This window comes from Nyctibius grandis, chromosome 19 (genome assembly GCF_013368605.1).
Source record: "Nyctibius grandis isolate bNycGra1 chromosome 19, bNycGra1.pri, whole genome shotgun sequence".
In the NCBI taxonomy this organism is placed as follows: domain Eukaryota; kingdom Metazoa; phylum Chordata; class Aves; order Nyctibiiformes; family Nyctibiidae; genus Nyctibius; species Nyctibius grandis.
In genome coordinates, this window is record NC_090676.1 from 322469 (window position 1) to 346963 (window position 24495).

General features: G+C 73.0%; 1 protein-coding gene across 1 annotated transcript; it reads right to left on the reverse strand.

Moving 5' to 3' along the window:
• Positions 1–24495, reverse strand: SLC12A5 (solute carrier family 12 member 5). Its single transcript, XM_068416466.1, has 26 exons — positions 24415–24495; positions 11774–11868; positions 11402–11533; positions 11047–11193; positions 10426–10480; positions 9300–9430; positions 8879–9120; positions 8584–8795; positions 7364–7531; positions 6539–6637; positions 6324–6381; positions 5614–5788; positions 4687–4805; positions 4369–4467; positions 4151–4270; positions 3914–4018; positions 3665–3833; positions 2707–2902; positions 2455–2624; positions 2244–2375; positions 1972–2079; positions 1691–1813; positions 1425–1612; positions 1165–1179; positions 609–742; positions 1–92 (listed from the first exon to the last, which is right to left on the reverse strand). Exons 1-26 carry the CDS (start codon positions 24491–24493, stop codon positions 1–3), a joined length of 3363 nt encoding a protein of 1120 aa, XP_068272567.1. The 5' UTR covers positions 24494–24495.

A 24495-nucleotide genomic window follows, 5' to 3' on the forward strand; every position in this document is an offset into this window, starting at 1 on the left:
TCAGGAGTAGATGGTGATGACCTCCCTGCCCCCGCCGCGCACCAGGAGCACGCGGTCCAGGTGCTCCGTCAGCACCTCCAGGAACTCCATGTCTGTGCAGTCGTCAAGGAGACCAACGCCATGACGGAGCACGGGGACGGCCCCGCGCCATCCCTGCCCACCCCGCGCCATCCCTGCCCACCTGCGCCCGGGGAGCCGAGCCTGCGGCACGACAGCCCCGCACCAGAGCCAGGAGCTGGTGGGGTCAGGCCCGAGCCAAAGGGCCGGGGGAGCCCCCCCACGCTGTGCCACACGACAGGGCCCATGGTTGAGCCCCCACCCCGCAGGCAGCCGGGCCCCACGGGGCCCTGCCTGCACCCCGGGACGTGCCGCCGCGCTCTCCTGCGTGGGTGCAATGCCCTGTGGCCCCACCACCCACCCCACACACCTCGGCTCCGCCAGACAGGTGAGCTGGCACCAGCAATGGCTGTTGGACCCAGCCAGGGGCAGGAGGCAGGGGGAGGTCTGGGCTCGCGCGCTGGACCTGTGCCCCCACACTCGCCCCCAGCCATCCCTGCGAGAGGGGTCTTGGCACCAGCCCCGAGGCAGCGGCCCTGCGGGAAGGATACAGTTCTCGTCCCCTTTGCGGTTGCGGGGCGGCCCCGGCATGTTCAGCAGGACCAGCTTGGCGTCCTGGGACTTCTTCACAATCACCTCGTTGAGTTTCACGGCTGTGTGCATCCTCCGCACGTTGGACTGGTTCCTGGGGGCGACAGAACGTGTGGGCACGGGGACGGCCATGGCCGACCTCCGGCCCCATACTGGACCCAGGGGCCATGGGGCGGGCTGGCCTCCTGCCCCCCGGGGTCCAGGGCTGGGCTGTGGCACGAGGCCGGGGAGCAGGAGCCGATGGTGCCAGCATCACCACGGGTGCCCCAGCCCAGGCCGGCAGCGTGACAAGGCAGCGGGGAGCGTGTGGTGTGGGCACGGCGTGGCGTGGAGCCTGCACCGGGGCTGGCACCCGCAGCCCCGCACTGCGCCGGCAGCAGCCATCCTGGCACACCGAGCCACCCTCACGCACGGGGGCAACCCCGATGGCTGTGGGCGCGTTGCCCCCCCCGAGCAGCAGCCCAGCTCCCCCCGCCCCGGGACCCGGCCCCCAGCACCCGCCCGACCCACACTTACAGGTTCTCCCACTCCCTGCCAGGAGCACGCGGGGCCGGGGAAAGAGAGAGAGAGAGAGAGAGGAGAGAGGTGAGAGCCGTGTGTGCACCCGGGTCCCTGCAGCGCCCAGGACCCCCCCACCACCCACGCAGCCCCTCCACAGGGGCAAGCTCAGGGCACCCGGGCTGCCCCCCCAGAGCAGGGATTGAGCCGGGGCTCTCCCTGCAGCCACCTGGGCTGCAGGGCGCGGGGGGATGCGGTGGCAGCACGTGGGGCCTTACGGCTTCATGTTGAAGAAGTCCTTGATGCCCTCAGGGCTGACAGGGCTCTTGCTCTTGTTCTTCTCGGCGACAGACTTCTCCTTGGTCCAGGTGAGATGCACCTTCTCGGGCGCCGTCTCCACCTCGTCGCCGGGGGACTGGGAGCTGCTGGAGAAGGCGGTGGCATTTTTGTCGTGGATGAGCTGGACCTGCAGAGAGGAGAGGGACGGTCGGCGAGGGCCAGGGCCAGCCGCCTGCCCGCGCCCCGTCCTGGCGCAGCCCCTCACCTCCTCCTCCGGCTTCTCCTCCCCGTCGCCCGCCGGCTCCTCGGGGACGCTCAGGCGCAGGCGCGTGTTGGCCGGGTTCTTGCGCCGGATGGAGCCGCGGGACTCGTCTGTGATGCTCTGGATCTGTGCGGGACAGGGTCAGCCGGGGCAGCGGGGCACAGGAGGGCTGGGCTGGGCGGACCCAGCCTGCAGCCCCGGCATCCCAGCGGGATGGGGCAGCTCGGCCGGCGGCACAGCCACCATGGGGGTTGGAGCCCACCCCGGCTGCCCTGCAGCCTCACCTCCCGCTCCCGCTCGTTCTTGGTGAGGTGCATCTGCTTGAGGATCTGGGAGCGCTGCTCCATCACCAGCGTCTTCTCGTAGGTGTAGGCAGAGATGTCACTCTCGTGCTGCAGGGGGGACAGGACATGCCGTGGGGCAGGGTGAGCTGCACCCGCGGCTCCCAGCCTGGCCCTGCGTGTCCCCGTGGTGCTGTGTCCCCCCGCGGTGCTGTGTCCCCCCGTGGCAGGGTCTGTCTGGCTCTCCCACATGCAGCCGCCATCCCAGCACTCACCATCTCCACCACCTCCACCTCCGCGGTGATGCGCAGGTGGTACAGGAACGTGGTCAGGTCCTTCTTCATCTGGATGCTGTTGTCGTCCATCTGTGCCACCGTGAAGATGCGCATCTTGCACTTGCGCCAGACCTGCGAGGGAGGGAGGGGTGGGCACGGCTCGGTGGGGATGGCCCCGGCCCCCTGCCTCACGCCGCGGGGCCCGAGCTACCTTGTGGTGCCGCAGGAGGAAGGGCAGCAGCATGAGCATCCCCCCGTCGTGGACGATCCACCAGACATCGATGTGGCCCTCCGAGAACCGCTCCTGGTTGCCCGGGAACATGGCGACATTCTTGGCCACCAGCAAGGCCAGGTGCCCGGCCGTGGTCTCTCGCACCAGCTCTGGGAGGGGACGGGCCACATCAGGGGGGCGGCTCGCAGCCCCCCGGCCTGGCGCCGCCCGCCCGCCCACCGCGGTGCCTACCGATGAAGTTCCTCCAGGTCTGGTGGTCCTCCTTCTGGCGCCAGCTGCGGGGCCAGCCCACCAGCACCGTGTTGTGCTGCAGCCCCCCCAGCCCGCTGGACTGGATGAGGTGGGACATGCCGTCCCGCAGGTTGGAGGAGATCACCACCTGGCAGAAGCCCTTCACCTTCTCCGCTTCCATCAGGCGGCGGATGGCCTGGGGGAGAGGGGGGTCAGAGCGCACGGGGCCTGGGGACGGGCGCCTGCCGCGGGCACAGCGAGCGCCAGCCCCGGCAGCGTCACCCTGGCCAGGCGGGGTGCGGGGTGGGGGGTGCGGGTGCCCCCCGGGTCTCGGTGCCCCACGGCAGGCTGGCGGCTGTGGGCCCCTGCGGCGAGCGGAGCTGGCGCGCGGCTCTGCTCCGTGCCGAGCGGAGGGTGTCCCCGTGCCAGGGCTCCGATGGGCGGCGGAGCAGCAATTAGAGTCATTTACTCAGAGAAATTATAACATGTCTGCATGGGAGAGAAACTGTTTGCTTCCGAGGGCTTAATCTCATTAATGAGCCGCGCGGCTGGCGCAGAGGGGCGGGGGGCCGCAGGGCTCTGCTGCGGCAGGGAAAGGCTCCATCTCCCACCCTGCCCGGCCCCGGGGCCGTGGGGAGGGTCAGGGCTGCAGCAGCTGTGGGGCAGCGGAGGGGCTGCTCAGCCCAGCAGCCCCTGGTCGGGCACTGTGCCATGCCGTGCCGTGCTGTGCCGTGCCAAGCCCTGCAGCAGCTGGCCAAGACTGGGACGTGAGGACCAGTGAAGTGTGGAGTCTCCGTGTGCTGCCCCGTGCCACCCCAGTGCCCTCCCAGCCAGCCGGGGCCGCCAGCCCTGGCCACGGGGCAGAAATGCCGCCGGGCTCCCGGGGACGGCTGTGGGCACCCGCTGCCTGCAGAACCCGCCTGGCACGGGCAGCGGCCCAGGCGCGGGCAACTCTCACCTCCTCTGCCCTCTGCGCCTGCGGGTGGTTGTCCAGGAAGGTCCCTTCCAGCACGGAGGCCACGATGGTGAGGCCCTTGCCGGCCTTGAGCTGCGACGTGAAGGACAGGAGCTGCGGGTGCACCACGTTCTGCTCCTGATCCCCGCGGACCAGCACCAGCAGCTGCGGCCTGGAGGGACGGTCCTGCAGTCAGCCCCCGCGCCCCGGCCACGGCCCCCCGGCTCCCCCTGGCCCCCAGCCCGGCCTCACCTCCAGTTCTTGGTGTGGGGGGGCCCCTCCTCCAGCCGCAGCAGGGCGTACCGGGCCGCGCTCAGGGACAGCCCCCGGATCCCGTCGCCCCACTCCTTCTCCGCCCTGCGGGAACCGGCAGCACATCAGGGCTGTCCATGGCTCCAGCACCGCGCTGGCACCCCGGAGCACCCAGGAGGAGCAGCCCGGGGCAGCGAGGGGCAGCTGCCGGCGCCGGGCAGGGCGGGCGGTCCTTACCCGCGGTACTCGATGTACTTGTAGATGAGGCCGGCGATCAGCATGGCCACCAGCGCGTAGTACCAGGAGCAGATGAACATCAGCGCCAGGCAGAGGCTCATGCCCAGGAAGGACAGGGTCCTGCAGAGAGGACACCTCCCAGTCAGCATGCCCTGGCCACGCGGCAGTGCTGGGGGTCCCCAGAACACCCCGCCCCGTCCGTCCCCGTCCCGGCTCACCAGTGGTAGTAGCGGAAGCGGGGCCGCCAGTTGGGCGTCCGCAGCAGGGTCTGCACCGCGCACGCCAGGTTGACGAACATGTAGCACATGAGGAAAAACCTGCAGGGAAGAGCGTGAGGCTGAGCCGGGCGCGTGGGGCAGCACCGGGGCCCTGCTGCACCTCCCCACCCTGGGGTGGCCAGCGCTGGGGCAGGCCCCGCTAGTGGATGGGGAGCCGCGGCCGCGGAGCAGCCACGCCGCCAGCCGAGGAGGGTCCCTGGGCTCCCCGCGGGGGTCCCCCCTTCCCTGGCTGGGGCTCACAGAGGTGCAGGTGCCTACATGGAGAGGATGGGAGCCACCTCGTCCAGGGAGGCGATCAGGATCCCGATCTCGCAGATGCAGGCGGTGAGCAGCAGCGCCCACGTCGGCTCCCCGTTGGCTTTGCCGTGGCCGAAGACCTGGGAGGGGGAGAAGGAGCACGTCAGGGCTCTGCGATGCCGGCACCGCACGGCCCTGGGCGAGGGTCCTCGGCGCAGCCCGACGGGGCTGGACCCTCCTGTGTGCCCAGCACCAGGGGCACTGGGGCCGCCACGAGCCAGACCCGCCAGGGGAGCGGTCCTGGGGCAGGAAGGGCTGGCTCCTGCTCCCGGTACAGCCCCATTCCTGGCAGACCCCGCAGCCCTCCCTCTCGCACCCAGAGCAGCCCCTGTCCCCAGGGGACCCCCACCCAGGGACGAGCCCCAGCTCAGCCTGGCCGCAGCCAGCACAGAGTCGGGCACCCCGTGCCCAGGACAGACACGCTGCCGGGGCAGAGCTGCTCCCCCGGCGGCTGCGGGGACACGGGGGGTGCAGGGTGGGGGCCGCGTGTCCAGGCGCATTAGAGGGTGTGGGTGGCAGGAGCGAGAGCTGGGGCTGGGGCTGGCAGGGTGAAGGCGGGAGGATAAAATTAGCCCGCTCTTCCCTGGAGGGAGCTGTCGGGTTGGATTTGGAGAGGCGAGGTTGTGAGAACGCGGCTTCAGGGAGCAGATAAGATATGAGGCGGCACGGCAGCGGGGGGGGAGATCCTTCCCGGCACCCTCCTCTCACCGACAGCACAGCCAGACCCACCACGGCCGCCCACCGCCGCGCCGGTGCCAGCAGGACGAGGGCAGGGTGGCCAGGATGGCGGGCAGGCAGCGGTGCCAGGGGGAGGCAGCGTGGGCAGCGTGGGCGCCCGCCGGTCTCCCGTGCTGGGCACTGGCGGTGCCGGGCTCAGGGAACACCTACCCTGAGGAAGGGCACGATCCCATCCCTGGAGATGGCTTGCAGGAGGCGAGGGGCTCCGGTGAGGCTCTGCAGCCCGGCCCCACACGTGGAGAAGAAGGAGCCGATGACGATGACCCACGGGGACGGCCATGCCAGGGTGCCAACCACCAGGTTCCCGTTGACGGCTTCACCAAACCTGCGGGGCACTGGGGTCACCCGCGGCTCCAGCCTGGGGCCAAGCCCCGAGAGTGCCCGGGGGGGTCCATCCTTGTCCCCCACCCGTGGCTGTGGGGGCCCAGGGGGAGGTGTGGTACGGGGCTCCCCGTCCCCTGTGCCGGGGGAGACTGATTCAGGCTGCGTGCGGTTGGATCCTGTTTGTGTTGGCGCTGGCGACCCAGAAGTGTCACCTGCGGCGTGCAGCGAGCCGGGCTGCCCCAGATACACGGCGCAGGCAGCGCAGGCAGCGCGGGCAGCCCTGCCTGTTGACAAACAAGCGGCAGGACGGGCTGCGACGTGCAGCAAAACATGGGGGGTCAGAGCACACACGAGCCCCTAACGCCTGCTACAAGCTCAGGTCCCCCCAAGAGCCCCCCCACCCTGGTGCTCTCACCACAGACCCTCCAGTGCCACCCTGTCTGCCCAGTGGTCCTGGCTGCAGCGCCCCCCCCCCCAACACCCCGCCACCCACCCCGGGGCTGCCGGGCTCCCCCGCATCGACCCCACACACTCACTTGTCCCGCAGGACGACCCCCTCGATGCACGCCCCGAAGAGGACGACGGAGCTGATGTCTGCCAGGCGGTCAAGGAGAGCTGGGAGGACACAGAGCCCCCCCCCAGCCCAGCCTGGCCCCCCCAGCCCCACCATCATGGCCCCAGAACCCCCGGCCCAGCGAGCCCACCTGCCCTCGGCCCCGTGGCCCAGGCTCGGGCGAGCCCTGAAGGATACAGACGGCGGAGGTGGTGGCGATGGCCAGGATGGTGCCCGTGGGGATGGACTTCTGGGCGTCCCGCAGGTCCCCGGAGCGGTTGGAGCCAGCCATGATGCCTGGGGACAAAGGGGACGGTGCCATGGCGGGCAGAGCCGCAGCCCTCTCCCAGCCCAGGACGGCTCACACGGGACACCGCGGTGTGCCGGGACGGGGCGCGGGCGCTGCCATGGCTCTGGGCCCCAGCCCACTCCCCGCATCCCCCCAGTGCTTCCCCCGAGCTGCAGCCCGAGGCCACTCAGGGATTAGGCTCAAAACTCTCTTAAGTGACTTGTCTCGTTAGCCCTTAATTAGCTCAAGCAGGGAGGGTGACTGCCAGGGTGACAGGGCCGGGGGCCGGCCTCCGCGCTGCCTGGGAGGGCAGGGGGCCAGGCTGGGACACGGCTGGCACCGGCACAGCCCGAGGGTGCCAGGGGCCGTGTGCCAGTGGCGGGACAGGACCCATGTGGCCACCAGCCCCCCCAGCGTGGGACCCTGCCGGTGACCACCATGCCTAGGACAGCCCTGGGGGTCCCACCGGCACCGGCAGAGCCGCAGGTGGGCCCCGGCTCTGCAGCGGGACTGGGGGGGGCTCCTCCGCCCCCGGCAGCTATAAATACCGGAGCGGGACGTCAGCGCGGCGCGAGCGGCACCGACAGATCTGGGGTGCGGGCGGCTGCGTGGGAGGCGCGGGCTGGATCCCCCCCCTGCGCCATCGCCGCCGCCGTCCCCAGCACGGGGCAGGCGCACGTGGGGCCACGTGGCACCGGTGACCCCGGCACGGGAGCGGGGCCGGCGGCTCCCACCTGTGACCGAGGGGAAGTAGATGCCGACGAGCAGGGTGAAGTAGGAGGTCATGTCGCTGAAGACGTAGGGCTGGTCCATGTCCACCGGCATGTCCGGGGGGCTCACGGAGGGCAGCCCCCGCTTCTCCACGATCACGCCCTTGGTCAGGTACGAGCTCCAGAGGTTCTCTGCAGGGAGGGGGGAGGCCGGGCAGAGCAGCCGGGGTGAGGAGGTGCCAGAGAGCCGCTGGCACCCACCGCAGCACCCTCCCACCCCGCAGCCCGAAGGGACGGAGCACGGGGGCATCCCACGGAGCAGCTGGCACAGCCGGGGCCGCTGGCACCCGCCGCGCGAGGGATAGGGCATCCCCGGCCCGTCACGGGTGCGCAGAAACACCCGGGCAGGGGCCAGGCCTGGCAGCGCGGGTGGGCGACCAGGGCAGGTACGCCCTGCCGCTGGCATCGTCCCTGCAAGATACTGGAGCAGCTGACATGGGATTGCAGCAGCAAATAATTAAGAAGGTAATATAATTAATGCTGATCAACACAGGTTTAAGGAAAGTGGATCGTGTCAAAGTAACTTGATAATGTTTTTGATGCGATTACGAGCGCGGGGCTGATGTAACAGGCTTAGTGTCCCCCCCGCGTGCTGCCTTGGCCGCAGATCGCGGTGAGAAACTGGAGCAGCAGAGAGCAGCCAGCGCCCGGCCCAGCTGCTGCGCTGGGAAGGGGTGGCCCTGCTCGCAGCTCCTGAGCCCCAACACCCATCCCGGTGTGGGAGCACCCAGAGCGGGTCCTGCCGGCACAGCCCCGCGGCGCAGGGGTCTGCAAATGCCCTCTGAGCCTGGCACGGGGCATCAGCCTCCACTGCCCGGCCGCAGAACGTGGGCACCTGGCAAACGCACCAGCAGCTCCAGAAAAACAGGGCGAACGCGGCTCCTCCCAGCGCATCCACCAGTTTTTCTGCGGCTCTGGCCACTTTCGTGGCTGCGGCCGCAGCAGCAAAGTGTCCCCGAGGGGCGATCGTGCCTCGCAAAACCTCAGATCGATGCCAGCCTTCCCCCAGGCCAGGGGGAAGCAGAGGGAGGATTTATTCCTCCCCAGCCTTCAGGCATCCTTCGGAGCTGTGCTGCTGCGGTCTGGCCGCTGCCCCCGGCACGGCTCAGCCTGTGCCTCCAGCCCTGCTCCTCCCTCTCCGTGCCTCCACCTCGGTGCCCCCATCCCTGTGCCCCTGTGCCCACCTTGGATGAGGCCGCTGGCGGCGCCGGGGATGCCCTCGATCTCAGTCACGTTGTTCATGGCGAAGTACTCGTCACAGGTGGCGTTGAGGAAGCGGGAGGTGCAGAAGAGCTCCCAGAGCTTGGAGCCCAGCGTCTCGTTCCCCTCCACCACCATCTTGGTGCAGAGGTCGAAGCCGTGCCGCGACAGGGTCCTGTTGCCCAGGAGGCAGATCCTGGGGAGGGGAAGGGGGACAGACACTCAGCCGTGTGCCCACGCGCCCCGGCCCTCCGCGGCCCGTACTCGCGCCGTACTCACGGGAAGCTGGGTGGGTCGAAGGCCGACTTGATGACGCCAGCGTAGATGGCGAGGATGGAGAGGATGACGCAGCCCAGGAAGACCAGGGCAAACTTGTTGACGTACTTGACGCCCACGAACACGACGGTGGCCATGCAGGTCAGCACGCAGGTGCCGTACACGCGCATGTTGTTGAGCATCGCGGCCGCCTCCCCGCTGGCGTCCTCTGCCTTGAAGATGGCCATGGCCGGGAAGATGTAGGCCTGGGGGAGAGTCGTGGCATCACCGCCCGGCCAACGGCCCCGCGGCGGGGACCCCAGGGAAGGGTCCCTCGGCCTCACCGTGAGGCCTCAGCTCCCCGCCGGGCTGCGAGGAGGGGCAGAGCTGCCCTGCCAGGCCCCGAGCCCTGGGCACCGCGCGGGGGAATGGACCAGGCACGTACCAGCAGGATTTCGATGGTGCCCAGGATGTACATGGCGCCGGCAAAGGTGGTGCCCAGGTAGAAGCAGAGCCCCACAGCCCCACCAAACTCAGGTCCCAGGGAGCGCGAGATCATGTAGTAGGAGCCACCCGCTGCCAGGGAGAGCAAAGGTGGGTCCCAGCCGGACCCCAGCAGCACCCCAGCCCTGCTGGGCGTCCCGGAGGGCAGGATGGGGCCAGGGCCCCGGCAGGGCACAGCCCCCAGGGCCCCGAGCGGCAGGAGCAGCCCCAGGGCCCCGAGCGGCAGGAGCAGCCGCGCTGGCAGAGCCTTTCCCAGGAGCCCGGCAGCCAGGTGTGACGGCTGCGGGGACACGTGTCCCCTGGGACGCCAGATGGGCGCTGGACGCCTGCCCCCAGGGACACGGGCCGCGTCCTGCTCTGTGCTCCCAGAGGAGCCCTTAGAGCCGGGCGGCCGCGATCGATGGTCCCGCCGCGGCAGCGGGATGACAAATGGCTTTAATTACACCCTGCGCTGGGGCTGCCAGCGCCGTGCCCAGCCTGGCAGAGCAGCCGGGCGCAGCGTGCCCGCTCCCAGCTCCTGCAGCTCAGCAGGGTGGGCATGCTCGGGGGGACACAGCTCTGAGGCACCCACACGGCCGGACCCCGCGGTGCCTCCCTGGGGGTGAGACCGTGTCCAGCACGGCTCGGGGAGGCGGGTGGCAGCGGCCGCCCGGCACGCCCGGCTCCCTGTCCTGCCGCCAGCGCCCGTCCCCAGCTCCCCCGGCCTCGCCAGTCTGGCGGAGGGAGGAGCCGCGGCTGGCGGCTCTCGCTGCCATCTGCACCTCGCGGCTCCGGGGACGGCGGCGGCTCCAGCTCCGCGCGGGGATGGGGAACCCCGCGGGCTGGTGGCAGCAGCCGGGGAACGGCCGGCGGTGACGTCCGCCCTCCCGTGCGCGGTGTGGGGCAGCCCCAGAGCTCGGCCGGCACGGCCCGGGGAGGGGGGCGGCCTCGGGGGATGCTCTCTGGGAAAAGCCCTTGCCAAGGCCAGCCCGGCCCTCTGGGGCGCAGGGGCCGCCGCAGGCACCCGACCCGGCAGGGAGGCAGCTCCCCGTGCCCCAGCACGCACATGAACATGGGCTCGGCCCTACCTGGCACCACGCCGTTGGTGGCAATCGCGCTCATGGAAATGGCCGTCAGCATCGTCTGCGGGAAGAGACACGGTGTCGGCACCCGGCGGAGCTCCCTCCTCGCTGGGCACAGGGACGGGGGAGTGGGAAGGGAGAGCTGGAACCGTGCTGGGACATGAGGGGGACGTGGGGCTCCGTGGGGCACTGCCGGGACGTGCCCCAGGGCTGGGACGGCCGCAGAGATGTGGATGGAGGGATGGAAGGATGGGCAGGGAGGGCTGGGGGGAAATGAGACCCTTGGAGGGGCCGGCAGTGCCGCGAGGGGCCAGGGGTCCCCAGGCTGCCCAGGACACGGCCCGCGATCAACCCCCCCCAGCCTGTGCCCCGGGGTCTGGACGGGTCACCGCAGCACGGTGTGCAGGGCCAGGGCAGGGGACACCCCCGTGTCCCCACCCGCACAGCAGCTGTGATCTGGGTCACCGTTTGGCACCATCCTGCTGCCGAGTCCTTTGGGAAGCCGAAGGCTCCTCCTTGCTGTAAGTGGGGCAGGGGCTGGGGCTGGGGCAGGGGCTGGGGTAGGGGCTGGGTGCACCCCCAGACCCCGGGCGAGGCCGGCGGGGGCCCGGCCGCTCCGTCACTCACGCAGGAGCAGCAGAGGAAGACCATGCAGAAGGACTCCATGATGCCGGCGATCCCCACCACCCAGGTGAGGCGCAGGAAGAGGATGACCCCGAAGATGTTCTGGAGGCAGGGCAGGTAGACGCCCATGAAGGTGCCCATGCGCGGGGCCTGCCGGGGGAGCGGGCGGCTGTCAGGGCTCTGGGGCCCAGCCGGCGGAGGAGCGAGGGGTCCCGCTCCTCCTACAGCGCAGCCGGGGACCCCGGGTGACACCATCCCCCCTGCAGGGGCCGAGCGACCCGGCTGTCCCCAGGGCAGCCCGTGGCCCAGCGTTGCACAGCGCCGGGAGAAGGGGCCGCGTCCCTCCCGCGTCCCTCACCTGCACCGGCTTCTTCTTGCCCCCATCGTTGTTCTCGGCCTCCTCGTGCTCCCGGCTGCCCTGCGGCAGGTTGGTGTAGTTGGCCAGCCCGCTCAGCAGGGACGAGACCATGGGGCTGGTGTCCATCTCCTCCTGCGGAGAGCAGAGCCCCGAGCTGTGGGGACAGCCCTTCGGCACCCAGCCAGCGCCGGCACCCGGGGACTTCACCAGAGGCCACCCCCCTGCCAGGCACGGCTGCGGCAGCGGGGCACCCTGGCCCAGGGCTCCGGCGTGTCCCAGTGCCCAGGACACGGGCTGGGGTGCTGTGGGATGGCTGCCCCGCTCGGCCCCCTCCCCGGGGACCCTCCCTGTCCCACCGCCCGCACGCCCTACCTCAAAGAGCGCCATGTTCTTGCCGTCATACTCCTTGCCCTTCTCCAGGTCCGTGCTGTTGATGAAGGGGCTGCTCTCCTTGGGGTTGCCATCGCCTGCAGGGATGGCACCAGCTCAGCCAGGCAGCCCCCGGCCCCGCAGCGCCCGGCCACCTCCAGCTGCCGCGGGGGCTGCCGGCGCCGCGGGCACCGCACTCGCACCCGACCCCGGCACGGGCAACAGCAGCCCCTGCGTGCCAACCACCACCATCGCCCCACACCACGCCCAGGCTGGGGCCGCCCGGCCCCACGACAGCCCGGTGCGGCCCCGCCGAGCGCATCCAGGCGGTGAGGCGAGCGGTGCGGATCCGGGGAACCCTCCGGCCGGCAGCAATAACTCACGGCACGGGGCGCCCACGGGTGAGCACGCCGGGGCTGCCGGCAGCGCCGCATCGGCAGGGCCACGACCCGGCCGGCTGCTCTGCATGGCGTCACGGAGGGGGACGGTCCCAGCACGGTGCCCGGGAGCGGGGCGAGGGGCCGGGGGGCTGGCCCTGCTCCCCAACTCGCACCACAGCGGGGCAGAGCCCCCCGAGCTGCCGGGACGGGGCCGTGGCTGCTCACTGCATTAACGACCTCGTGCAGAAGAAACCCGGAGTCGGCTTAATAGCGAGGAGAGCAGCTGAGCTGCAGAGCAGCAGAAATAAATCAGGCTGGAAATGGAGCGGCAGCGAGGACGGCGGTGCCGGTGCGGCACAGCCCTGAGCGGGGGCGCGGGGAGGGGGGCAGGGGCCGTGCGGGGCCGCCCGCAGCCAGGGAGCCGAAGGACGCAGCGCTGGGCAGAGCAGCTCGGCAGGTGACAGCCCCACGGCGCAGGGAGACCCCCGGCCCCGGGGTAGGCGGAGGGGGGGGTCCCCGCCACGCACCGTCCCCACCCCGCAGCCGGGGCAATCGCGCTGCCAGCGGCGTGGCCGGGCAGGCTGCCTGCACGGGCAGGGTTACGGACCCGCTCCGCACCCCCGGCCCGGGGCGAGAGCCGTCCCTTCCACTGGCATCCAGCGCAGCGCCCGGTCACCCATGGGCTGGGGCAACGTGGCCACCCATGCACCCACCATGGTGGCCACCCATGCACCCACCATGATGGCCACCCATGCACCACGGTGGCCCTGGGACAGACTCGGCGGCCGTTGAGAGCAGCCCGGCCCTTTGAAGGCCGCCTGCCTCCTGCCAGTTGACTCATGTTCGGGATCCTGGGAGCCCGCTCGCCGGCGTGCGGCGGTGATTCACCATCTGCAATCTCCCTGGCAGACGCGGCACTCCTGCCCGGCTGGGAGGTGAAGCCCCGAGCACCGCAGGTGACGTCTCCTGCCAGTCCCTGGGCTCCTCCGGCAGCATCCCCGGCGGCGGGGCCAAACCCGCAGGCTCCTCTGGCGCAGGGACAGCTGCAGCGGCAGCACCGGGACACCCGGGCCTGGGGGCCCCGCCAGCCCCACGCTGGAGCCCCTCGGACACGTGCCCGGTGCCGTGCGCTGCACCCTGGCACGTGCCCACCGAAGGGCGCGCGGGGGGTTCTCAGCGTGGACCCAACAAGCTCCTGGCTCCAGGTTTGGTCTAAAGCGCCGCACCCAGCACTCGTTAGGTAACGGCGGCGGCGCAGGCTGGCACCCACCAGCTCACCACGGCTCACACCCACCCACAACGGCTCCAGGGACCACGAGGACGTGAGACGGTCACCACGCCAAGAGGGACAGCCTCCAGGCCGACGGCGGGGCCGGCCCCCAGCACGGGGGTGTGAGGGCGCAGGGCTGGGGGTGCTCGGAGCCCACCCCTGCGCCGGGGCCGAGCGGGGACACGGGGGTGTGGGCAGCCTGGCAGGGGGGACGTGCTGGCAGCCTGGCGAGGCGCGGGGACCCCACGGGGAGAGCGGAGCCCGCAGGGGCCTCGCCTCAGTGCCTGGTACCCGGCCGACGACATCACCGTGCTGGTTTCCATGGCAACGACGAGCCACGGCCGCCTCGGCTCCTGCTCTTATGTAACGGCGCAGGCGGCCGGACGCCGGCCCCGCACGGCACCCGCGCCCCGGCCCCGCACGGCACCCACCGACAGCACGGCCGAGCCCCCCAGCCCGCCTCGACCCCACGGGACCAGCACTGCCCAGCTCCACACCACAGTCACCAGCAGCACCCCGGGGTGCCCACGCTCCAACCCGCTGACACCAAAACAGCACCCCAAACCTCACAGTCCCTCCACCCCCCATCCTGGGGCACCGTCCCCTCCGGCACTGCAGCCCCATGCTGGCATTGCTGGGGTGGCCAGGGCTGGCCCGGGGCACAGGAGCCGAGGGGGTGACGCCTCCTGGCCGTGGGGACACGTGGGACACTGCCAGGTGCCCCCCGGGCCTGCCCGTGCCCCGCTCCCCCAGCACGGCCCGGGGACGAGCGGCACCGGGGCAGGAGCGCGGGGCCGGGGCCGGACAGGCGGCGTGAGCCGAGCCGAGCCGTGCCAGGCTTCGATCCCAGCGCTCAGCCGCCCCGCTCCCCAGGGATCACTCAACATGAATCGGCCTTTTAATTTGCTGCGGCGGCTGGAAGGGCTCGCGGCGGGATCGCTGGCAGGAGCCCGCAGCCCCGCTGTGGGCACTGCGCCATCCCGCCCACGGCTGGGCTACCACCGACCCTGCCTGCCCACAGCATCCCAAAGCCGACCCCCTGCCCGCCCCCGCAGCCCGGGGCCCCCAGAGCCAAGGGACCACCCCTGCGCCCCCCGAAGCTCGCCCACCCCACAGGGCAGCGCTCGGGCTGCAGCACCAGCCACACTCTGATCCCCTAACGGCTCTTTACTCAGCCCTAAATTGGGCTGGGAAGCGCCATGTCCCGCATCCCAAATCCTCCCTAATCACTTTACATGGCGCAGGGCGCTGAGCGCTGCCGGGGGGAGCCCAGGCAGCCAAACCCCATGGGCTAACGAACCAGAGCTGCTGCGGGGGCTGCTGCCCGCTCCTGCCTGGCCACGGCCAGCTCGGCCCCTCTGTGGCACCCCACGAGGGCCGGCTCCCTTGTGGCCACCGCACACGGCGAGCCCTGGCCAGGGACATCGGCGCTGGGGCTGCGGTCCCAGCCGGGAGGAGCAGCGACGAGGGGACACGCAGCAGGGACAGCCCCTGCGCCTCCGTCTGGGGTCCTGCAGCACCCCAGGGCGGTGGCACGGGGGTGCCGACAGCTCAGGGGCCCCTTGCGCGGGCCTGGCCACTGGCCCCTCCTGCGCCGCCCCCCCTGCCCCCGGGGGCAGCAGCAGTGCGGTGATGCTCCCGGTGCCCGGGGACGCCCCGGGGCTCCCTTGGAGGCGCACAGGGCACCTTGACTTTTGCCAGAGCGTTCCACGGCACCGGCTGGCGAGCAGCCTCCTCCTGCTCCCCGGGGCTCTGCCCGCAGCCCGCGGCAAGGGGCACCCCAGGGTGACCCCAGCAGCCCGGCAAGCACATGGGCGAGCACGTGGCCTCGGCCCATGTCCCCAGCTGCTGCCGCTTTGCAGGAGCTATTGGCCCGCAAGGCCACGGTGCTGTTCTGTCACCCCTGGCCACCAAGAGGACTGGGGCACGTGTCCACTGGCCTGGCCCCGGGCTGCTGGCCTGGGGGTGCCTAAGGTAGCGAGGGTGGCCAAGGGGCCCTTGCGGTGGCTGGCATCTCTGCGCCCACGCAGGCCTCCTTCTCCCCGGAGCAAGGATATCTGCCAGCTGCCCTGGGCAGGGCAACCCTCAGAGAGGCCACGGAGCCCCCGTGCCCCACCGAGGCAGAGAGCGCCAGTGGCTGCAGCGGGGCTGGCTCGTGCCGGAGGCACACGCAGCAGTGCCAGCTCCTGGCTGCGGCGGTGGGGTGGGGTGGGATGCTGCCCCCTGCCCCTCCAGCCCACGGGCACACCGAGCGGCCTTTTGGGCTGGATTCTTTCACTGCCTGACCCAAATTGGACCAACTGCTACTTCAGACGTATCCTCTTCCTTCCTAAACCCGGGATAATCCTCCCTTTGATCAGCCGGCCCCGCAGGCGCAGGATTGCCAGCACAGGCGCTTTGGCTGGCTGCGTTTAAACAGCTTCCCGGATCCTCCGGCAGCCTGAGCCCTGCCTTGGAAATGGCCATGGACGCTCCAGCAGAGCCTCCCGGCCCCGGGCCTCCCCTCCTCGGGCAGCCCGGTGCCCCCCAGCTGGAGCGCCGGCGCGGCAGCCTGCGGCGGGGCTGCGTCTGCCATTTCCCCACCCCAAACACAGCGGTGCCAGCTGCCAGCCCGGACACTGCGGGCTCCCCCCCGCCTCCCCAGGGGTCTGCCGCCGGGTCCGCTGCCGGCACAGCCCTCGCCGCGCTCCCGGGTCGCAGCCCTTGCCGTGAGGCTCCTGCAGGCTGCCCCGAGCAGGGCCCTGCGTGGGGACACTGCTCGGCCTCTCCAACAGAAACGGCCTAAGTGGCACCCAGGGCTTCAGCGGCTCCGCTGGGCTCGGCAAGTCACCCACCGGGACACGTGGGGGGGGTGACCCCGCTGGTGTGCAACAGCTCCACCAGCCCCCCGGGGTGTCCACGGTCCCCACAGACAGACCCCACGCAGGGAATTCAGTGCGACACTTGGCAAGGGGGGGGCAATCCGACCCCCACGCAGCAGCCGCCCTCGGCATGGGTGCAGGGGGCTCTGCCATGCCGCTTCCCACACACATTCCCCTGTTCTCCCAAGCCCCCCGGGGCCTCCGCCACCTCCAGCCCCATGCCCGCTGCCCCACAGGGCACCATCTCGCCAGGCCCAGCCAACCTGGTCCATCTGTAGTGGCACCGTGTCCAGCTCTCCTGCCAGACCCCAGCAAGGCAGGAACGCCTGCCACCGCACCGCTGGCACTGCTGCGATGGAAACGCAGCGAGCAGGATAGATCCTGCTGCTGCAGAGGGCAAGGGGAGGGCAAGAGCTCAGGGAAGGGCACGGCTGGGGGCCAGCACAGCTTCCCCCAGCCCTGGAAGGTGCCCCCAGAAGGCTCCTGCCAGCCCTGACCTTGAGTGGAGCCGTGAATAAACAAGCAAATAAACAGGTCGGCGGAGCAGAGCGAACACCAAAAGCCTCGTCGCGGCTGTGCCCAGAGCCTCACTGCAGGCAGCCGGGGACTATGCAGTGACTGCCAGGGCCGGCTGTCCCCTCCTGGCCGGGGGCTTCAGCAGACCCTGTGAGAGGACCTGGGGAGGGGACCTGGTGGGGGGCTGGGGGCAGTCAGAGAGGCACTGCGGGTCCCCTGAGCATGTCGCTGCGGTCCCCGGGCTCCAACCCGTCCGTGTGCCCGACAGAAACACCTGCGGGAGAGGGTGTGGGGCTGGTCCTGGAGCCGGACACGGCTCCGCGGGGGCCCGAGGACCCTCCGTAGCCGCTCAGCTGCTGGCCGGTGCCCCGGGGACGGCTCAGGCCAAAGCGCCAGCAGCCGCGTGGCCGCTGCCAGGGCCTGGTGGCCCCACCGCCTGCGGGGCTGCGGCCCCGGCCCCTCGCCCGCAGCTGGCAGTGGCCCTGCCCGCCTGCACTGCGCTGGGGCTGCAGCATCCCGGCACGGCACGGCGCGGCACAGCTGGGACCGGGCTGGCACGGACTACACCGAGCGGACCAGCTCGGCTTGGCACGGCACAGCCCAGCCCAATACGGCCCGGCACAGCCCGGCACGGCTCGGCACTGCGGAGCGCAGCGGCCCGACTCCTGCCGGCGCCGGCGCTGGGCCCGTCCGGCCGCTTCAGCACCGCGGACAGCGGCGGGGGCCGGGGCGGGGGGGGCAGAGCCCCGGGGGGCGGCGGGGATGGGGGCGGCAGCGGGGGGGGACGGGGGGGCGGCAGCGGGGCTGAGGGAGGCGATGGGGGGGCGGCAGCCGGAGATGGGGGGCGTCAGGAGGGAGGGCTGGGGGGGCGGCAGCGGGGATGGGGAGGAGGCAGCCAGGGAGGGGTGGGCGGCAGCCGGAGCGGGGGGCGGTGGGGAGGAGGCAGCCGGGGTAGGGGGAGCGGCAGTGGGGCGCGGGGACCCCTGCGGGGGTCCCGGGCGGGCGGGAGCGGGCCGGTGCAGCGGCCGCGGCGGGGGGCTGCCCGGGAGCAGGGTCTCCGGCGAGCCCCGGGCACGGCTCAGCCCCGCCGCGGCCGCTGCTCCAGCCGCGCCGCCGTTTGCCGGGGCTGCCGCAGCGGAGGGAGCGGGGCCGGGGCTGCGCGGAGGCAGCGGGAGCGGGAGCTGCCCCGCACCGCCCGCCGCAGCCCCGCGGGGCCGCGGACCAAGAGCCGCCGTCGCGGCCGGTGCCGGTACCGGTACCGCCCGCCTGCCCCGCGGCGAGGTCCGGCGGCCGCAGCCCCCCCCTTCCCCCCAGCCTTCGCGGCCCCCGGCTCCGCACCGCCTCCGCCACCCGCTCGGCGCCGAGCCCCGGAGCCCAGCCCGGCGGGGGCGGCCGCCCCGGGCTCCCCCGGTCCCCGGTGCCCCGGCCCCGGTCCCGGCCGCTCACCTTGGCTGGCGCCGCCGTCGCCGTCCTCGCAGTCGGCCAGGTTGTTCAGCATGGCGCCGGCTGCCGCGGCCGCACGCTGCTGCCCGGTTGCTGCGAGCTCCGCGCTCCGCTGCAGCCGCGTCCCCGCGCCGCCCCCCGCCGCCGGTGGGAGGGGGCTGCAGTGCGGAGGCGCCCGGGCTCACGGCTCGCTGCTGCCGGCGGAGCGCAGCCCGGCCGCCCGCTTCATCACGTATGCAGGAGGCATTGCCCCCGCCGCCGCGGGGAGGGGGGCGCGGGCGGGGGCGCGGCGGGGGAGGGCGCGGAGCCGAGCGCTGCCGCCTCCCGGCAGAGGCGGGGGGGGAACTAGGGCACGGCAGCGCTGCGGGCCCCGCACCGGCCCCCGCACCCCGCCCCCGCCTCCGCATCCCGCACCGGCCCCCGGCGCAGCCCCGGGACCGGGCGCCCCGCTCCGGTGTGTGCGCTGGGGCAGACCCTGCGCCCGCGGGGCCCACGCACCCCCGGGGGCCACTGAGGCCTGGGGTCAGGGCAACCCCCTGCCCGGGCAGCCCCGGGCCCTGCCTGCAGCGAGGGCGGGCAGCTCGCGGGTGCGGGCAGCCCCGGGTCGGGCAGTGCCAGCCGCGCCGAGGACCCCCCTGCAGGCAGCAGGGCCCCGGACGAGGGCCGGCCTGCAGCCACCGCCATCCAAGCCCACCCCGGGGAGGAGGGGGACGGCCAGACCCCCCAGCAGCGGGGCCGGGGTCCCGCAGAGGCTGCCGACCCCGCGCTGCCCGGCCGGGCTGCAGCAGCCCTGCGGCGCGGGGAACGCCGCCCGCAAAGGGGAGCGGGGTCGGCCTGGCCCCGCCGGGTCTGCAGGGGTCTGGGGTCACACAGCGCCCAGGAACACGCCGGCACAGCCCCCCCCCCCGGCCCCCGCAGCCCGGCTCGGGGCCGCCTTCGGGCCGGGGGCTGCTGGCAGGACCCCGCAGGGCCACTCTCGCAACCCCCCCTTCCCGCACCCCCTCCCGGGAGGATCCCTGAACCGGAGCCGGCTGCAGCCCCCGGCATCTCCCCGGGAGCGCGCTGAGATCATGACAGCCCGCTGGCGCTCGTTACTTCTTGACGGCCGTAATTAATTGTTTACTTTCTCCTGGTCCGGGGCCAGCTGCTCTGCAGCGCGGAGGCTGCCCGGCGCTCACCGTGCGGGGCTGGAGGGCCGGGACCCCGCACACGGCCCCGCCTGCCGCAGCCGGGACCCCCGGGACCCACCGGGCACGGCCCCAGCACAGCTCAGGGGCTGCCCCAGCGCGGGCAGAGCGCTGCCACACACCCCCCAGACCCCCCTCCCTGCCCTGGACCCCCGCGCCCGCCGCAGCAGCACCGTCCCCTCGCCCCCGCAGCCCTCGGCCTTGAGCAGGAGCCAGCGCTGGAGCAAGAGGCTGGCCGGCTCCCAGGGGACGGGACTGGCCCCCGCGCGCTGCCCGCACAGCCAGGGCTGCGGGCAGGGCGTAGCGGGCAGAGCCGCCCTCGCTGGGGGGTCCTGGGGGCCTGCAGAGCCCACCCATGTGCAGAGGCCGTGGCCGGGCAGAGGGGCAGCGGGCTGGGGGCTGCGCAGGGGGCAGCCGGCCACAGCGAGCGCGGGGCACCGAGGGGGTGGGTTTGCGGAGGTTGGGGGAGGCCGCAGCGCGTGGGCTCGGCACAAGAGGGATTTTCCTGCTAAAACAGATGGGGGGAGGGAGCACGTGAAAGACCACTAATCCCCTAATCCCTGGATTATGGCTCCATTTCAGGGGCTGGGATTTGCCGGCAGCGCAGCGGGGGTCTACGCTATCAACTGCATTCGCTCAGCCCGTGCGCGCTGGCATCGGGGGGGCATATTGGGAGTGTCCCCGGGGCAGAGCCAGACTGAGGGAGCTTGACCCCCCCAGCACAGCACTGACCTAACCCTGTCCTGTGAGCATGATGCCCTGGGGCTGGGGTACGTTGGCCCCAGGATGCCGGGAGCAGAGAGGCTTGGCATGGCTTGGGCAGCACCCATGCCCTGCCTGCAGCCCCCATGCCAGACCCCTCTCCCAGCACCCTGAGTGCTGCAGCACCCTGGTGCCAGGAAAGGGGTCTGGCACAGGGGGCTGCAGGCAGGGCAAGGGCATGGGCAGAGGAGCTGGGGATGGAGAGAGGCAGGTGTCTGTCCTTGGGCATGGAGGGGTATCAGCTGCAAGTGGCCCCGAGCCTGGGTGCCAGCAGGATCCTGGCATGGGGCCAGGCATGGCATCAGTGCCCCATTTAACTGCAAGAGCTGCCCGGGAGGGACGAGGGAGAGCTGCGCAGCTCCTCTGCCAGGCCAAGAGGGGTTAGCATGGCACGGCTGGACCATCCCCTGTGTTGCCTCTGCACCCCCCCGCCCCGGGATGGAGACTGCTGAGCTGTGTGAGACCCCCAAGAGCCAGAGCCAGGCCAGGACATGCAGCATCCCTGCAAACTGCCCTGTGCCGCTGCGGACCCTGCAGAGCCCCCCGAGCACATCCCTGCTCCCAGACCCCCTGCACCCGCCGTGCCACGCAGACCTTGGGTGGGGAGAACCATCCATGCAGCCCTTCCCGGGGCAGGTGTCCCGGCAGCCGGTGGCACAGCCCTTGCCTGTCCTGTCCCCAGCAGCGGTCAAACCTCCCAGGAGCGAGACACGTGCCGGCGGCGCTGGGAAACCTCCCGAGGGCACGGAGCGGGCAGCCTGGCAGCAGCCCACCCGGCCACGCTGCGGAGATGCCAGTTGGTACCACCTGCAGCGATCCCCGGGCACCGCTGCCAGCCTGCCCGACCCACACCCTGCCTGGACGCAGACCCCGCAGTCCCAGCTCGGCGGGGTGCTCCTCGCAGCACCGGGGGCTCGAGGGCACGAGGCCAGGCAGCCCCTGGGAGAAAAAAGAGGAGCTGGGGCAGGAGAGACCCCAAGAGGCCAGGGGGATGGGGCAGGGGGAGCCCAGAGGCGCAGCGGGGCACAGAGGGCAGCAATGCACACCCAGCCGCAGGCCGCACCGGAGGGCCACGGTGTGCCTCGCACCGCTCCGTCCTGTCGGCCCCATGAGCCCGGGGACGGCGTGTCCTGCAGCACTTCGGTGGGATGGAGGGGTCTTGCTCGTCCCCGTCCAGACAGACCAGGGCCCTGCCCCCAGCAGCAGGGCAAAAACAGAGCCTGGAGGTGACACAGGTGCCAGCTGGGACCTGCCACCAGCTCCAGCTGTGGGACAGGACATGGAGGGAGGGATGGGGTCCCGAGGCCAAGAGCAGAAGGGCAGCAGCGGGGCAGGAGGCCGTGGGGCAGGGCAGGAGGCCGTGGGGCAGGGCAGGAGGCCGTGGGGCAGGGCAGGAGGCCGTGGGGCAGGGCAGGAGGCCGTGAGCTCCTGTGTCACGAGAGCCCCGCACCACATGCAGCCGGCGCAGCGTCCCTGGCTGCCCTGCCCAGATGTCCTGCTGGCAGCGGGGCCGTGGCAGTGGGCAGCCTGGCACAGGGATCAGCTGCGGAAGCGACCTCCTCCCGCTGGGCCCCGCTCCCGGGCAGCGCAGCCGAGGGGCCCCTGAGCAGCCCCACGCCGGCTGCAGCGCTGCGGGGACGCCGGGCTGCCGCAGCCGAGCGAGGGCCGGGGGCACGGTGCTGGCCCGGGGGCGCCTGCGCCGCCATCGCCGGCTGCTCCCAAAAGCATTGGGCGCAGGAGCGCGGCTGGCCGAGGCTCTGGGGCGTCCCGCATCCCACATGGCCCCCCCTGCCCGGCCCCACGGCCTGTGCATGCACCCCCAGCCCCCACCGGAGCACCCTGCGGCGGGTTCGGCGGCACGGTGATCCCAGCCCCCCCCGGGAGCAGTCCCACACCCGCCGTGCTGCGGGGCCCCTCCATGGCGCAGCCCCTCGGTGCTTTTAACACCTCCTGAGAGCATCCCTGTCTCCCATGAACCCGCCTTGTGTGGCTCCGGGTCGGGGGAGCCGGGGGGCCAGGGGAGCAGGGGGGGCTGGGGGAGCCGGGGGGCCACGGCAGCAGATGTGGTGGGCAGGGGAGGCCGAGCCCCCCGCCCACGCAGCCCCCCAGAGCCTGCCCCTCGCACACACCCCTCTGCGCCCCGCGCCTGGTGCCTCGAGCAGGAGCTGGGGGGGCTGCGGGGGGCCTGCCAGGGCTGGTGGGGTCCGGGTGGCCACCCCCCGCCCGGGGCTGGCCCCCTGCACGGCTGCCCCACACAGCCCTGCCCCGGCCCCACGGCCCCGGCCCCACGGCCCCGCTCTCCCCGCAGGCACGGGAGCGCAGCTGAACCCCCCCCCAGCACCGGGAGCAGGGATGACACCGGGCCCGGTTTCCATGGCAACGAGAGAGGCTCCTTAACCGGTTGGTTGCCATGGCGATTGCCGCCGAGCCCGGCTGCCGCGGGGCGCGGGGGGGCTCCGCGCCAGGGATGCCCCGGTGCCCCCCGAGCAGGGCAGCTCCCCACGGCCAGCGCCCCACGGGGGGGCCCATCCCCGCACAACCGGGTCCCGGGGGGGCCCCGCGGGAGGCCCGGCCCCCCACGCCGCGGGTGCTGGGGAAGACCCCGGTGGGGGCGGCCGGGTCCCGCGAACGGCGGCGGGGCCGGGGACCGGTGGGGCGGGGCGGGGCCGTGCGGGTCACCCCCCCCGTCGGGGCCCGTCCCGTCCCGGCAGCGCCCCCTGGCGGCGGCGAGGCCCCGCGCAGCCCCGGCCGCCCCCGCCGGCACCGGGAAGTCCCTCGGGAGCAGCACCGAGCACCCGCCCGGGCCCCGGGCCCTCCCCAGCGCCGCGCAGGCCACTGCCGCCGCAGCCCCACGGCACCCCCCCACCCAGCCCCGGGACGCTGCACCCACGGCCCCGGGGGCCACGGAGCAACGCGGGGCGTGAATCGGGGCAGCCCGGGGGCTCCGTGGGACGCTGCCCGACCCCTCGGCACGCGCCCCGCCACGGCTGCAGGCACCCCACGGTGCGGGGTCGGTGCCGGGGTGCCGGCCGGGAGGGCCCAGCCACTGGCTGTCCTCTGCGAGGGCGCAAGGTCACAGCTCGCCCGGGGAGGGACGCCGTCCCCGCGCCTCCCTGCCGTGGCCCCTGCGCCGTGCCCACCCCGGCTCCCCCCCGGACCTGCTCTTCGCCCGGCCCCGCGGGTGGATCAGCCGCCGAGGCGATAAGCCCTTCCCGGAGGGCTCTGGCTCAGCACCGGCTGCTCTGCCCCCGGCGCAGCCCATGGGCCAGGCCCCGCCGCCCCGGGGTGCCGTGGGGTGCCGAGCGGCCCCGCACCCACCCGCCGCCGGGTCCAGCCCCACGCTGCCCCACCATGGCCAGGCGGGGGGCCCCGGGGGCCGGAGCCCACTTGTGGGGGCACAGCCCGGCCTGGGTGTCGCGGCGCCCGTCCAGCTGCTCGCCACCTCCCACCAGCGCCCTTCGCCGAGGGCACAAGGTCACAGCTCCGCGCAGCGCGGTGCTGCCGTCGGCCGGGTTTCTGGGATCGATACGGCTCCGGTGACGGCACAGTCCTGCCACCACGTCCCCTGGGCACCGCGAGGCGACAGCCTGCCGGCCCCGGCGTTCATGCCCACCGCAGCCTGGTGGGCCGCTGCCGCCGTGGGCTGGCCACAGCCTGCCCTGCCCGTGCCCTTGCCCCAGCCTGGCTGCAGCCCCGCAGCCCACCCTCCTCCACGGCTCCCCGAGGAGCAGCGTGTGGCCTCGCGCCCCGCAGCCGTCCCCCCGCGTGCCAACCACGATCCCAGCTCCGTCCCACTGCCGATGCCACAGGAGCAGGACCTTGCTCCGACCGACACCCAGGACGGAGACGGGGCAGGGGAGCTCCCCGTGGAGTGGGGGCTGCCCCGGGGGAGAGCCCGGGGATGAGGGGTCCCCCCGCCCTGCACCCCCGTCCCCTGAGCCCCGCAGCCCAGCGCTGGCCCCGCTCCAGGCGTCCCCGCCACCCCCGAGGGGCTCGGCCGACTGACCGGCAGCCTGGGGCAACTCCACACCCCCGACGGTGCCCCGACAGCCCAGCCCTGCCCCGCGGACCCTCCCCACGAACCCTGCTCCACCGGTTCTGCCCTACCGGCTCTGCCCCACGGAGCCCTCCTCACGGCACCTGCCCCACGGAGCCCCCCCCCATGGAGCCCTCCCCAAACGGAGCCCCCCCGGCGCCCGCCCCCCGGCCGCCCCCCGCCGCTCACCTCTGCCGTCGCGGCCGGGCGCTCGGGTGGCCGCGGGCCCGTGCCGGGGCAGCGCGGTGACGGTGAACCGCCGGCTCATGG

Coding starts and splice junctions, on each gene's coding strand:
- SLC12A5 (XM_068416466.1), bottom strand. CDS start 24,493: ATGAGCCGGCGGTTCACCGTCACCGCGCTGCCCCGGCACGGGCCCGCG. Junction 2,903..3,664: donor AGGCGCAGAGGGCAGAGGAG/GTGAGAGTTGCC, acceptor CCTCTCCCCCAG/GCCATCCGCCGCCTGATGGA. Junction 93..608: donor CCGCAAAGGGGACGAGAACT/GTATCCTTCCCG, acceptor ACGACTGCACAG/ACATGGAGTTCCTGGAGGTG.